The sequence below is a fragment of the Copadichromis virginalis genome, linkage group LG22 (assembly GCF_057382275.1).
Source record: "Copadichromis virginalis isolate Kocher_CV1m ecotype Utaka linkage group LG22, C_Virginalis_male_GT1.1, whole genome shotgun sequence".
NCBI classification, from domain to species: domain Eukaryota; kingdom Metazoa; phylum Chordata; class Actinopteri; order Cichliformes; family Cichlidae; genus Copadichromis; species Copadichromis virginalis.
This window is the reverse complement of record NC_140638.1, coordinates 712,252-727,913: the sequence shown is the minus strand read 5'-3', so window position 1 is coordinate 727,913 and position 15,662 is coordinate 712,252. Positions and strand designations below refer to the sequence as shown.

The 15,662-nt window shown below is 38.7% G+C and overlaps 2 protein-coding genes across 6 annotated transcripts in view; both read left to right on the top strand.

The window, feature by feature from the left end:
* Window positions 1–15,662, top strand: part of LOC146682316 (glutamate receptor ionotropic, kainate 5-like) — a 262,649-nt gene that overhangs the window by 172,834 nt on the left and 74,153 nt on the right. The window lies entirely within an intron of this gene.
* On the top strand, window positions 1,113–14,708 carry LOC146682318 (uncharacterized). 4 transcript variants are annotated; one of them, XR_014917384.1, is made up of 6 exons: window positions 1,114–1,899; window positions 3,003–3,031; window positions 3,459–11,407; window positions 12,965–13,081; window positions 13,198–13,301; window positions 13,404–14,708. XR_014917384.1 is itself a non-coding variant. In XM_085445350.1 (4 exons), exon 4 carries the CDS (start codon window positions 4,262–4,264, stop codon window positions 11,687–11,689), a length of 7,428 nt encoding a protein of 2,475 aa, XP_085301476.1. In that variant the 5' UTR covers window positions 1,113–1,731; window positions 1,824–1,899; window positions 3,003–3,031; window positions 3,459–4,261; the 3' UTR covers window positions 11,690–12,100. The 4 variants fall into 4 exon arrangements, 3 of the variants coding, with proteins under 3 accessions (XP_085301476.1, XP_085301477.1, XP_085301478.1); XM_085445350.1 differs by lacking the exons at window positions 12,965–13,081; window positions 13,198–13,301; window positions 13,404–14,708 and having other exon boundaries at window positions 1,113–1,731; window positions 1,824–1,899; window positions 3,459–12,100; XM_085445351.1 differs by lacking the exons at window positions 13,198–13,301; window positions 13,404–14,708 and having other exon boundaries at window positions 12,965–13,089.

Below are 15,662 nucleotides of genomic sequence, written 5' to 3'. Positions count from 1 at the left end.
CATTTTCAGCTTTTTTCCAACTTCTTCTTCTGTGTAACCTTCAGCTTTTAGCAGTTCAGCACTTTTGTTTTCACGTTAAATTCGGATTTTTTTTTATCTCATTCAAAATTTTTAACTCAAAATTCAGCAATTAATTCATTTCAGTGCATACATTCAGATTCAAGCATTCACACTGCAGTTTCTTCAGAAAATGCACTTTCTAGTTATATTTTATTATTTTTCCGTACGTTTTTTGAAAGCCTACTCCTTCAAAACCGTTCAACTTAGAAAAACCATTCAAACATCGTTAGATTCCTATTATTTTGGACAACATTGCTTCTATTTTTCTCATTTTTAACATTTATATTTTTAATTTTATTCAACTTTATTCAACAAAAATTTCCCATGTATTTCAATGGGGAGACCCTTCAAATTCTCATTCAACTTACTCATTTTTAAACTCTTACTACTTCCACATACATTGACATAGAGCCACCATTCAAACTTTAAAACGAAGACAAGACATTCAACTATTCAACTTGTATTTATCTTTTCAATATCTATTATACTTTTTCTTCAGTTCCAGTTTAAGTTTCATGATGTTTTTTCACCCGTTTCAAAATTTATAATGGGTGTGTATGGGACGGAATGTTGGGGCTAGAGTGAGACAGCTCAACTGCTAGAGTGAGAGGAGCAAAAAAATTAATCTTAAAATCTTTTTTAAAACTGCTGCTGTGTCCACAGCGTTTGCTCTACAGGTATGATTTTACCCTCAAAACGTAGCCATGGCTGTCCTCTTTCATCCAATGTGTTTACTATTGTACTAGGTGTTATGGTTCTTTCATAAATGTCACCAATGCACAGCCTCCTCCCTCCAACTCTTCCATAGACTCTAATGTTAAAATGGCTCAGAAGGTTTGTTTGAAAATCAGAAGAGCATGGTGTCTTTCCACTGTCACCACATCCATATAATAAACTCCACAGGCATGAAAACTGAGAATTCAGTAGACTAGACATTGCTGTCACTCACGGTGAAAGAATTTTGTCAATACGACTTTTACTTTTCATTTGGGAGCGATTTGTTTCGGCCTGACTTTTCTGTTCATTTTAAGCAGCAAAAGTGAGGTGCATGTCTGTGTACGTGTGTATGGAGCCCTTGGGTGCAGTCACTATAGCAACCAGGCTCACACCTGCCTGCTTAACGAGCTCTGTCTCTCACTCTGCCAAGATTAAATCAAAAATGTGTGTTACATCTAAGCAGTTGTAGTAAGATTAACTTTTTCAATAGGTACAATAAGACAGGTTTGACAGGCTTTTGCCACAGATTAACAGTATGTCAGTAGTTAATATAGGCTAACTGAATAGAGACCTGAATTATTGCCCTGTTAAATTCAAGTTGATTGTGTATTGGTGGACTTGTCTTCTCCACACAGGTTTTTCATACCTCGGCAGTTTTAGTCAGTTGATGACTTTAAAATAATCTTTTCTGACTGGATAATTAAAGCTCACAGCATCTACCTGTCTGTAGTGTATTTTCCCACATTTTAAATAATCGAATCTCATTTAATGTCTCTGTTTTTAGTCTGTATAGTTTATCTCCCCACGAATACGCTCAAAGTAGTCTTAAAATAAAATCCATAAAACAGTTCAAGATGACATACTTTTTATTTGCTAATTTAATGCCAGTTGCCCTCTTTCCTGAGTATAAGCGAATGAGTGACATAAAGAGAAAAAGTACCAATTTGTATGCTGGTGAGTCTTGTGTATTTTTTTCTCTGTCTCTCTATGACAGAGAAATATATATGCTCATTATTGATGTTCAAACTGATGCTCAAATTTCCAAGCACCACCTGAACGCCTCATCAGTCTTTAACTAATCACTGCACCAACTGCCGTCATTCCGCTTTGCTCTCTGCTGTGGTAAGTACAATACACTCAGTACAGCACTGTTTTAATTTTATGATGGTAAAAATACATGTTTGACATTTAAACTCACATATCAAGTCTTTTTAAAGTTCAACAGAGTTCAAAGAATAAAGAAAGCAAAAAAAGAACCTTTGCTACCATTTATATAGGTTTATGACTTTTGCTGTTAGCAGCAGTGCTAACGCTAGCTTCAATGCTAATGCTGGCTATAGTGCTAACACTAGCCTTAGCAGTTGTTAACTGACAAAAAGAATATTCTTGTGATATTCCTGTGATATTTATTGGCGGTCAGTGAGACAAAAGTAACAAATGAGATTTATTATTGCCATTGTGGCTCAGTTTTAACAGTAAGAGTACTTCATGACTTTTGCTGTTAGTAGCAGGAATGCTAACGCTAGCTTCAATGCTAACGCTAGCTTCAATGCTAATGCTAGCTATAGTGCTAACACTAGCCTTAGCAGTTGTTAACTGACAAAAAGAATATTCCTGTGATATTCCTGTGATATTTATTGGCGGTCAGTGAGACAAAAGTAACAAATGAGATTTATTATTGCCATTGTGCCTCAGTTTTAACAGTAAGAGTACTTCATGACTTTTGCTGTTAGTAGCAGTGCTAATGCTAGCTTCGATGCTAATGCTAGCATCAATGCTAACGCTAGCTATAGTGCCAACACTAGCCTTAGCAGTTTTTAACTGACAAAAAGAATATTCCTGTGATATTCCTGTGATATTTATTGGCGGTCAGTGAGACAAAAGTAACAAATGAGCTTTATTATTGCCATTGTGCCTCAGTTTTAACAGTAAGAGTGCTAGTTCTACCAGCAGTGCTAACACTAACTGAAGTTAGTGTTAGCACTTAGCGATGCTAAGGGTAGTAACAGTCTAACAGTAGCCTTATATAAGTACTTAAATAAATACTTCAGTTAATTAGTTTGAATTATAAAATGGCTGCTGTATCAGCTGGTGTGCTATATTACTCTATAATTACCCTGCTGACTATAAGTTCAGTGTATCATGTCGTGTGGGCTTTGTTTTTTTGTTAGTCTGATAAAACTGTACAGACAACTAACATGTTATTTCTTGTCTTACACTTTCAGGAACTTGACTCACATCTGTGCTTTGCCTGGTAGGTGTGCACATACTGTTAGAGAAGTACACCAAAATTTTAAAAAAATAATCTGACTAATATAAGCTTTAAAGTGATGGGTTCAAACTTTGTGCTAGACCTTTTAAACACATTTTTATAATAAAGACACATAAGTTCAGCTTAACAATTGGGCTAAAATATTTTTTTCGTACATTTTTGCACATTACATGTGATTAGTTAACAATTCACTCAGTCATATTTGTATTTAAAAATATTATTGCTGAATTTAATTAAATATTTATTCTTTTAAAAAGTGCCAAATTGTGCAACTTTTTGCACATGGCAGCCGACAACAGTTTAGCTTGAATATTTGTTTTGTCCTTTTTCAGTAGTCACAATTAGTTCATACAATTACCATGTGATATAATTTTATTAAAAAAAATTTTTTCTTGTTTTTTGTTCACAGTGTGCAGAAGAAGAACAAGGACCAGATCTCCAGTCTTCTATCTCACATCCCAACCCCCCAACCCCTCTATCTTCTGTCCTACTCCACCTGTTGTCTCTGCCTTCTTTCCATCTGTATTTCACCCTGTGGTTTGTGAGAAATTTTGCCAAACCAAGAATCTTATTGCGGTTTGATTTAAAGCCGTGTCTCTCCTGCTCTGTCTGTTCTCTCTGCTAAATTTTCTCTCTACCTGTTTTTCACTCTTTGGCTTGCTGCTGAAAAATGCACAAGCCAATAAAACAATAAAGAGTGCATATTTTGCCTCAACCTGAGAACAAACTGAACAAACAAAGAAAACTCTGCGGTTTGATTTAAAGCCGTGTCTCTCCTGCTCTGTCTGTTCTCTCTGCTAAATTTTCTCTCTACCTGTTTTTCACTCTTGGCTTGCTGCTGAAAAACGCCAAGCCATTAAAGCAATAAAGAGTGCATATTGCCTCTACCTGAGAACAAACTGAACAAATAAAGAAAACTCTAATTCACGGTTTGATTGTGATTTCCCAGCCGTGTTTCTCCTGCTCTGTCTGTTCTCTCTTCTAAATTTTCTCTCTAGCTGTTTTTCACTTTGCGCTTGCTGCTAAGTTGTGCCAAGCCAATAAAGAGAGTGCATATTATTCTCTTGACTGACAAACTGTCAAACAAACAAAGACATCTGTTTCTGAGAAATAAAAACTGAAATATAAAGACAAAGAAAACATCTCCTGCTCTGTGCCACTCTTATTTTATAAACATATTTTCTAAAGACTAAGAGAAACACTTGTGTAAAAATGCCAAGGAAGCAGAAAAAGTCACAAGCTGCAAAACAACGCTGGAAGAAGTTCCATGAGTTTTATGAAGTACCAACATGTGAACAAGCTGAGTGTGATTTTCCTCAGAGCTCTGCAGAAGACTTTGTGTCTGCAAAGACCAATGCTGATGGTGTCAAACAGGCAGGTCAACATGTTCCTGCACATGTACAACAGGTATCCTATGCAGATGCTGTAAAGATTGGATTGCAGCATGAATTTAATGATCATCAGGTAAACCATAGAGACCAACCTGAGGTGTCAAGTGCCCCACAGGTGGGTTATGCTGATATTGTAAAAAGAGGCCGTCACAGTGATGTGGCAGGACCATCTCATGCAGAAAGAGTGAACTTTGAAAACCAGCCCTCTGTTACACATATCTGTGCATCTCACAGCCAGGCTCATCCCAAATATGGAGACTCCAGAAACAAGCAGTGCACATGTAACTCACTCACATTTCTTGCTTTCCTTCATGAGAATGATAACATGACTACAGCTGACCTTAATCTGGTCTTGGATAAAGGTGATGTGATGTACAAAGAGGCCAAGAAAAGATTTCCTAAAAATATTCATTTGGCAACCGATGAGCTGCCAGACAAAGTTGATGCTCGCTGGTCTATGTATGATGTCGACATGACACAGCCTTCCCGGTATGGGACATTTGAAGAACCTCCAGAGGAGGCAGTAGATACCTTTCTCAGCTTAGAAGCAGGACTGAGCTGCCTGTTGTCAGATGTGCAGTATGCCTTATTGATTATGAGTGGATTGTGTATCGCAGTGTTCCGATCCACATCAGGCAAATATGGTTTCTTTGATCCACACTCCAGAACACCCAGTGGTCTTCCTCTACTACTACAGTCACGTAATCGTGGTACAGCAGTGATGCTGAAATTCACTCTCCTCAGTGACATGATTAAGAGGATCCAAGATTCTTATGAAATGATGGAGATATCACCCTCTTGTAACTATGAACTGAAGCCTGTGCAGTTCTACAGTATGAGCACAGTCAACCTGAGTGATACTATCACAGACACAGTCTGCAGACCAACAGCTGCCACTGCTGTGGCATCTACTCACTCTGATACAACTGTTGATGAAGCAAACTCCTCTACTCCAAGGAGAAACACAACGACTGATCTGACTGAGAACATCTTTTGTCAAATGTCCATTTGTACGCCACCGGTGAAACAAAAAGAAGTCCACGTGACTCAGTTCACATCATATGAAGATCAGAATGAACCTCCTAATATACCAACTGAAGAACTATGCAGTGAATTAAGTTTCCTTCCATCAAGGGATGCTTTTTTATGTCAATCAAATGCTGCAATAACAAATGTTGCTTCCTGTGATCTTTCTGATATAGTTTTACAAAAACTGAAAAAAGTTAATAAACAACAAAGGCAAAAAATGAGAAGAAGATTAATGGCATCAGAGAAACCCAGAAATCAGAGAAAAGAAAACCAAAAAAGGAAAGAACGACAAAAGTATGCTTCAAACAAAGAGTACAAAGAAAAGAAAAAGTCTTGCACAAGCGAGGCATATAAAAACAATCCTGAAGTCAGACAGAAAAAACAACAGTATATTAGAAGACGTTACTGTGAAAATGATGAATTCAGACAGAAACAACAGCAATATATTAGAAGACGTTACTGTGAAAATGATGAATTCAGAAAGAAACAAAAACAATATGTTAAAAAACGTTTTTCTGAGAATGCTACAGTTAGAAAGAAACAACAACAATATATTAAAAGACGTTACTGTGAGAACGATGAATTTAGAAAGAAACAACAACAATATATTAAAAGACGCTACTGTGACAATGCTGAATTTAGACAAAAACAAAAAAGCTATATCACTAAAAGGTATCAAGAAAACCCTGAATTCAGAGAGAGACAGAGATCTCGAGTGACTCAGCGTTATGCACGTGATAACGCATTCAGAGTAAGACACAGACAACTAATGAAACAACTAATGCGAGACAGGTATCAAAGTAATCTTGCATTCAGGATTATGCACAACATGAGATGTGCAATGAAAATAAAAAGGAAATACAGATGGGTGAACAGACAAACCCAAGAGAGTGACAACAGTGTGATCAACGAGGCCATATCTGTGTTCAAATCACAAATCAAAGCTGGACCATCATGCCCATGTACTGTATGCTTCAAGGCTTCATTTCCAAACCAAGTGCGACCCTGCACAAGGTCAAAGTATGTCAAAAACCCACATGTGGTTACAACATGTTTGACTGGAAGATTTGTTCATGTTTGTGATGAAAACTGCAGAAATGAGCAGTGCAATGTTCCCGATGAGAGAAAAAGAGAGTGGATTTGTCACACCTGCCACGATCATCTTAAAAATGGATCCATGCCAGCGCTTGCTGTTGCCAATAAACTGGATCTTGCTGATACTCCACCTGAACTGTCTGATCTCAACATACTGGAGAGACATCTCATAGCCAAGTGCATACCATTTGCAAAGATTATTCCTCTTCCCAAAGGCAGACAAAGAGCAATTAGAGGAAATGTGGTCTGTGTCCCATCCGAGGTACAGGAAACTGTTGAAGCATTGCCTCGATTGAGAATTAATTCTCAGGTCTTGAGAGTAAAATTGAAGAGACGCTTGTCTTACAAAGGTCATCAGCTGTTTCAGACTGTAAGCTGGTCTAAACTTGTGCAAGCACTGCATAAACTCAAGCAGATTCACCCACAGTATAAGGATGTGAGCATCAGAGATGATGCTGAGCTGTGTGATCCAACACTTCCTGATGAAGATGATGATGATGATGATGATGAAAACATGAATGAGGACGATTATGATGAGGCTGATTTAATGGAAATTGACAGCTGTGAGAAAAATGCACTGAGTGAAGCACAAAATATAAATGAACAGGACATTGACATGTTACCCTGTGATGGTGAACAATCGCATGAACAGATGAGAGATGATTCAGAGCAAGCAGATGGACTGACTAATGGTGGGTTTGCACTCGAGTCCTGTTTGCAGCCCCCTGATGTGGCTGAGGAGATATTATGTTTCAGTGAAGGAATCTACTCTGTTGCTCCTGCAGAGAGAAACAATCCAATAAGTTTTTTCAAAACACCTAAACTGGAGGCCATGGCCTTCCCTGTGCAGTTTCCTACAGGCCAAAACACACTTGATGAAAGAAGGCTGATCAAAGTATCCCCCAGTGGGTATTTCAAATCAAGACTTTTCTGCATTGATGATCGTTTTGCCAAAGACACAAACTATTTATTCTTTGCACAGTTTGTGACTGAAATACACTTGGCTACATCCAGCATGACAGTACAGTTAAGGAAGGCAAAGCCTCTGACCAGAGATGGTAGAAAAATAACCTCAGGCATGTTACAAGATAAACATGAGGTGGAGAAACTGGTGCGAAATAAAGATGCAGTGAGATTCATGCAGCCTCTGAGAGGAACCCCAGCCTATTGGGAGAAAACAACAAGAGATCTTTTTGCCATGATCAGACAGTTGGGAACTCCCACGTTCTTTTGCACATTTTCAGCTGCTGAAATGCGCTGGCCTGAAGTGATCGAGGCAATAACAAGGCAGCAAGGTGAACAAGTGAATTTTGAAGGACTCGACTGGTCAGCAAAGTGTGACATCCTGAGAAGCAATCCTGTCACAACAATGCGCATGTTTGACAAGAGAGTTGAAGCATTATTCAGAGATTTACTCTTATCTCCTGCAGAGCCACTTGGCAAAGTCATTGACTACTTTTACAGAGTTGAGTTTCAGCACAGAGGAAGCCCACACATACACTGCCTCCTGTGGGTAGAAGGTGCTCCTGTGTTTGAGGAGGATGATGAGCAAACTGTTCTTGATTTTATAAACAAATACATCACAGCTCAGCTGCCTGATCCACATAAACAACCTGAACTGTACAAAAAAGTAACAGAAGTGCAAAAACACAGTAAGAACCACACAAAGACGTGCTTTAGGAGTTTAAGCTCCGGGTGCCGTTTTGGTTTTCCCAAACCACCCTGCAATGAGACAATGATCACAAGACCCAGTGAGGATGATGCACTGGAAGTAGAAACGGCAAAGAACAAGCTCAGACCACTGAACCAGCTGCTGAATGAACCTGAAACTGCTTCCATGAGTTTAGAGCAGCTCTTGGAAAGATGCAAGTTGACACATGCAGAATATGAGAGATACCTGAATAAAATGAACATGAGGAGTACGATCATACTAAAGCGTGATCCAAAAGACTCTTGGATAAACGGCTATAATCCACATCTGCTTGAAGCCTGGAACAGTAATATCGACATAAGCTTTGTTTTAGATGCTTTTGGTGCTGCAAATTATTTAATGAAATATATATCAAAAAAAGAGGGCGGGCTATCTGAGTACCTGAAAACTGTCATTGAGAACTCCCATAAGGACAGTGTAAATGAGTGCGATGAAATGAGAGCCGTCATGCAGGCATATTCAAAGAAGCGAGAGATCAGTGCACAGGAGTGTGTTGCTCGTGCATGTGGTCTTCACATGAAGCAATGCTCACGTGCTGTAATATTCATTCCAACTGATGATAATCCTGTGAAAATGAGTCGTCCCCTGTCAGTTCTGGACAACACAACACCTGAGTCTTCCAATGTTTGGATGACATCTTTGAATGACAAATACAAAGCCAGACCTGAAACACCAGAGTATGAGGAGATGTGCATGGCAGACTTTGCTGCTACTTGCAGGATTGTCTATGGCCAACAGAAAAAAGGTAAAGATGTTTTGCCCCTTCTCAATGAGATGGGGTTTGTGCAAAGGCGCAAAAACAATAAGCCTGCTATCATCAGATTTCACCGCTGCTCACAAGAAAAACATCCAGAGCAATATTACGGAAGACTGCTTAAACTGTACCTTCCTCATCGTTCAGACCACGAACTGAAAACACCATCGTTGCCAACCTATCAGGCTTTCTATGGTGCTGGCTGTGTACAGCTACCAGGTACTGACCATCTTGAGTACGTGCAACACATTGTCAAAAGAAACAGAGAAAAATATGAGAAAAACAGTGAGGAGATCGAGAGCGCTGTTGAGGAATATGAGCAGAACAGAGGTGTGACTGACGAATGGTGTAATCTGGCACCTGAATCAGATCTCGTAAGGTTGCCACTTGTCGAACAAGAAAGAGAGCGAGACAATGAAAATGAACAGGAAGATGTGCCCGACTACAGCCGTCAGGCTGATGCTTCAACAGAAGTCAGAGCCATCAGGGAACCCCCTGCTATTGATCCCACATTGTTACGTCAGATGTTTCAAAATCTGAATAAGAAGCAAGCCTGCATATTTTATGCAGTTAGAGACTGGTGCATTAAAAGAGTCTGTGCTCTAAATCCAGAGCAGTTTTTCTTTTATATTAATGGTGGTGCTGGAACAGGAAAATCACATCTTATCAAATGCATCTACTCAGAAGCATCTAAGATACTGAGCAAAGTGCCCAGATATGCAGACGATGTTGACATATCAAAACCCACCGTCCTGTTAACTGCTTTCACTGGGACTGCAGCTTTTAACATTTCTGGAACAACACTGCATTCTCTTCTCAAGCTGCCTAGAAGCTTAAAACCTCCCATTCAGGGACTTGGCAATCAGCTGGATGAAGTCAGATCAGAACTTTTGAATGCTGAAATAATCGTCATTGACGAAGTGTCTATGGTGTCAAGACATCTGTTTGCATATGTAGATGCAAGACTCAAACAGATCAAAGGGACTCGGAGACCCTTTGGAGGCATGTCAGTCATTGCTGTCGGAGACTTCTATCAGCTACCCCCAGTGCGACAGTCTAAACCTCTCTGTGTGCACGACCCGTCTGAGATCGACCTGTGGCGGGAGCATTTTCAGATGATCACTCTGACTGAGATTATGCGTCAGAAAGATGATGTTGTCTTTGCTGAGATGCTGAACAGAATTCGTGTAAAAGGAAAGTTGGATGAGCTTTGCGAAGCAGATAGAAATTTGTTGTTACAGGCCATAACTGAACCAGCCCATTGTCCGACTGATGCATTGCACATTTTTGCAACTAATAAAGAAGTGGATGCACACAACTCTTCAACACTGGCTCTGCTCCACACTCATATCATTGACATCCATGCAGATGATTATAGAAAAGATCCTAGAACTGGCAGAATGGCACTTCAAGACAGACCATTGAAAGGAGGTAAAAACGAGTTACCAGACACACTGAAAGTTGCAGAAGGAGCTCGTGTCATGCTCACCAGAAACATTGACATACAAAATGGTTTGGTTAATGGAGCTTTTGGAATACTACTTAGAGTAGTTCACTCTGAAAACGACCAACACATCATCAAGCTTGGACTTAAAATGGATAATGAGACATCTGGAAAGAATAACCGCACACCAGCAGACGATATGGTGTACATTGAGAGAGCAGAGGAGAATCTGAAGCAGAAAGGAGTGGTACGAAGACAGTTCCCAGTGAAGCTGGCCTTTGCATGTACAATACATAAGGTACAGGGTATGACAACTACATCAGCTGTTGTCTCTCTTAAGAGCATTTTTGAGCCCGGCATGGCCTACGTAGCTGTCAGTAGAGTGACGTCTCTCAGTGGACTGTATCTTCTTGATATGGAGGAGAAAAAAATATTCACCAACCCAGAAATCACTGCAGCGCTTGAGAACATGAGACAAGCCAACCTTGATGACATGATGCCTCTTCTACACGTGAGGCAAACACTGAGCAGGTCAGAGGTTTTCACCATTGTTCATCATAATACAGAGGGACTGCCAGCTCACATTAATGACATCAAAAGTCACCATGAATTGTGTCTAGCAGATGTTTTGTGCCTAACAGAAACACACCTGCGGGGCTCTTTTGTCGCAGAGAGTCTCCACTTGGAAAATTACAATTTGTTCAAACGCAACAGACACCTGTCCTACACAAACTTTCCCCAGATGGCAAACAGAAGTGGTGGTGGAGTTGCTGTTTATGTGAAAAGTGACATTCAAGTGCATGAAAAACAGTACATCCATAATGTAACTGACCTTGAATTTCTGGCTTTAAAGGTTGAAGCACCAGTCAGTGCTCTGATTGCAGTTGTATACAGACCTCCAGACTACACTCTGAGGCCATTCCTGAAAAACCTGGTAAGCCTATTAGACTCATTGGAGATCATGGACTGTCATCCCATCATAGTTTGTGGTGATTTTAATGAGAATGTTTTATCCAGTGCAAACAAACTAATCCTGGAGCTGTTTGAGTCTAGGGGATACGCACAGGTCATCACTGCCCCTACCACAGAGAAGAACACACTGCTTGACCTAATTTTCATTTCTCAGTCAGATCGATGTCTCCATTCTGGAGTCATGAAGACATACCATAGTTACCATGACCCAGTATACTGTGTATTGTCCTGTGATGATTCATGATCTAGATCTTTGAATACAGTAAGTAATATCTATATTTTTGAATGACTTAAGAAAGTAGAGCGATATTTAAAAGTTGACGCTCTGCATTGCAGTATAATGGTTGAATTGTTTACATAAAATACAATTACATGAATTAAGTAATGATATCAGTAAAAGATGACAATTTTATTTATTACAGAAAATCTAAAATTCACTAACAGTAACCTATAAATGTCAGAAAAATCAAATATAGCAGTTTGAAACGAACAGTGTAGGCATATCCTCTCTGCAGCCAGGCTTCAACATCCTGCCAGGCTGCCCCAGTCTCACTGTGGCTGGGAGGGAGGGAGGGTGGACCAGAGGATTGCCTACACAACACATAAATGTTCAACAGCTTCTTCATTGTTTCTGAGAGAACAATAATGACTAAAGGTTGCTTTTTAAAAAAACAAACAAACAAACAAACCTAATTACAGCAATAATGACAGTTAAGCCACTTTATGTGTGCCTCTATTTTGAAATAATATTTACAAAAATATTATTATTTTGGTTTGTTATAAACTTTAAACTTTTTCAAAAGTACACAATTATATTTTTGGACAAATTTTTCTATGAAACATAAATTTTTATGAGCTTTTATCATGTTTCTGGCCAGTGCAATCATCAGGGTGGGTCTGGGTTGATAACTGCACATTTCTGGCCAGAAATGTTTCAGCAGTGTTACATATGTAGTGCATATGTTACACTTGCTTTCTGTTACCAGCTGATACCCTACATTTGTATAGACATTTGATGGTGTGAGGTTGGGGAGTTGAGTGGGAGGGGGGGGGGGGGGGGGGGGGGTACGGTGGGAGTCGAGGGGGGGGGTTTCCTTTCCTGTTAGGTTTCCTTTGTTTTTCTTTTTTTTTCTTTTTAAGAGAGACACAGTCCTCCTGTGTCTTCTCCAAGCTTCACATGTAAAATCCAACAATGTGAAGCACATAGCAGCCAGAAACTGTAATGCCACAGATCAGAGAAACTTCATCATCACCATCTTCATCGCCATACGATCAGAGCGTGAGACTTCACATCTGGAGCACAGGAGAGATTCTGTGATAAGTCTTCCTTCTAGCTTGTCCCACAAGCAGTCGGTGAGATTTACTAACAACAAAAAGGGTTAATGACATTATTTCCATGAAAACATGTATTCATTCCTTGTGAAGTGTTTAAATTGTGTTTTCACTTGACCTTAGGAGTGTTAGAGTGTATTGTAATGTCTGTACTCAGGTGTTTCCCTCTGTGATCCATCCCCTTCAGAGCTGAGACACTCAGGACTGAACAGACTGCACAGTTTCTGTGACTGAGCCTCCAAAACACCTTCTTTGAAACCACTCATGATAGAAGGGCTTCATATTTGCAGCAGCACTACTACAGGTATTCAGTTTATTACAGGATGTGTTTGTTTCCTAGGACCAGCTCTGAGTGCACACTACCTAACATATACACCTTTCTGTTTATTACAAACCAACTACTCTGGATCATACGGCCAGTTGGCAGGAATGTTGCTGCAGGAAAACATCCCTGGAGATCACCATCATTGTCAGACTGACTGTGCCTCCTCTGTGCAGTGTCAAGATCCTCCCTAAATGAGTGTGTAAGTTAACATTTTCATTATTTTATTCCCTTTGACAAGACAAGTATCACTGATATTTACATTTACAACTACATATTCCTGTTTTCTGCTCTTCTTTTAAAGTCCTCAGCTATCCTGCTTCTGTGCTGCTTGCCACACATCAAACACTGGCCGGATGACAGGGAGGATCCACTCTGAAGTCACTGGACATGATGAGGATCATATGGGACTTCATAGTTTCACAGAAACATTGTGCTCTGTGATTACAGGTTTTAAATGGACATAATGACTGCCTCTCTCTGATCAACAGGCTAAAGGATTGTTGTCATTGTTAGTGCTCTGTACAATGTATGCTTATTTAGTATTTCATCACAGAGCAAACCTTTTTTTCTTTAACATATTTTTATTTTTTTATTTGTGGGGATAGGTTAATTGATTAATCCAAATTGTCACTAGGTGTGAATGTGCGAGTGAATGTGAGTGTGAATGGTTGTCTGTCCCTGTGTGTTGGCCCTGTGACAGACTGGCGACCTGTCCAGGGTGTACCCCGCCTTTCGCCCTATGACAGCTGGGATAGGCTCCAGCGCCCCCCGCGACCCTGGAAAGGATAAGCGGAAGCGAATGGATGGATGGATGGATATTTTTATTTTGTTCTAATGTTGAATTAACTGTGGGGATTTTTTTTAAGTGGGCACTCGGGATGTCATATGACCAGAAATGTGGTAACTGGAATTCAACAGTATGGAAGAAAAAATCTGCTAAGAACAAAACACACACAAAACCCCCCAAGAAAATTCAAATTCATTCCATGTAATCCAATCTAAAACATTTTAAACTGCTGAACAGCAACACAAACAGCGTTAAAAAACAGTGTTAACAGAATGATTATGATGATTTTGTACCAAAGTTTCAGGTCACATGGCACACCTAGTGTGTAGTGTGGGGTATCAGCTGGTAAGTATAGGTTTTTTTTTTCATATTTGTGTCCTTAGAGTTCAGATAGATAAAGCCTTGTGTATAATAATTAGTCATAACCACAACTCAAAGTCAGGGACTAACTAATTTTGGGACTTTGTGTCTGAGCCCAGGTTAAAACAATGTGTAAAAAAGCATTTAGTGGCATGGCTGAACAATGCTGTATTGATACTTATTTATCCATGTTCACAAAAAGGACTAATGTGTTTATTTGATTATTTGCATGTGTTAAACTGTGTCACCACCTTACGCTTTCATTTGACTTTACTCAAAAATCTCTATACAGTTCTCTTTTACCACTGTGTGGACTCTGTTTACATTAAAACATAAAGAAGAATGAGTAATAAAAAGATGTGTAGACAGATTAAGTAGACCGATAGAAACAGCTGTTCAGCCATGTTCTAAGAAACCAACACAATTTAAAGGTTCAGGATTGTGGTTTTAAAAGTTGAATTTTCATTTATTTCATATCTTGCTTATTATTTTTTATTTAGTTATTTAATTTAGTTATTTTTATTTATTCTACTAGTCCTTTTCAGAAAGAAGCTGTAAAATATGACTTAAGATTTTTATGTTATTTTCTATGACATACAAAACAAATTGATGTATGTAATACTATTAAACATGATATACACATGTGTATATGTCTGAAAAACATTATGCTGTATATTAAAGTTTGTATTTTCTCCAGAATTTTTGTTCATCTTTTAAGTTCATTTCAATTAGAAGAATTTGAACTTTTAATATTCATTCAGAGGTTTTCTGACTCTAAATTTTCTTTTGTCATTACTCATCTTTTTATTATTTACATTTTAAACATGTTTAGCTTTTTTCCAACTTCTTCTGTGTGAACATCAGCTTTCAAAAGTTCTGCACTTTTGTTTTCAGGTGAAAATTTCTGTATTTTCCAGCTCATTCGGAATTTTTAACTTAACATTCAGCAATTAATTCATTTCAGTGCATACATTCAGATTCAAGCATTCACACTGCAGTTTCTTCAGAAAATGCACTTTCTAGTTAGTGTGAATGCTTGAAAAGCATTCACAGTATTGTTCTTCTAATCTTTATTATTATTATTAGTGTGAATGCTTGAAAAGCATTCACAGTATTGTTCTTCTAATCTTTATTATTCCATTTTATTATTATTATCTATTCCGTACGTTTTTTGAAAGCCTACTCCTTCAAAACCATTCAACTTAGAAAAACCATTCAAACACCGTTAGATTCCTATTCTTTTGGACATGATTGCTTGTATTTTTCTCATTTTTAACATTTATATTTTTAATTTTATTCAACTTTATTCAACAAAAATTTCCCATGTATTTCAATGGGGAGACCCTTCAAATTCTCATTCAACTTACTCATTTTTAAACTCTTACTACTTCAACATACGTTCACATAGAGCCA

What these genes read in the sequence shown, in the direction of transcription:
- LOC146682318 (XM_085445350.1), top strand. Translation starts at nt 4,262, where the DNA reads ATGCCAAGGAAGCAGAAAAAGTCACAAGCTGCAAAACAACGCTGGAAG.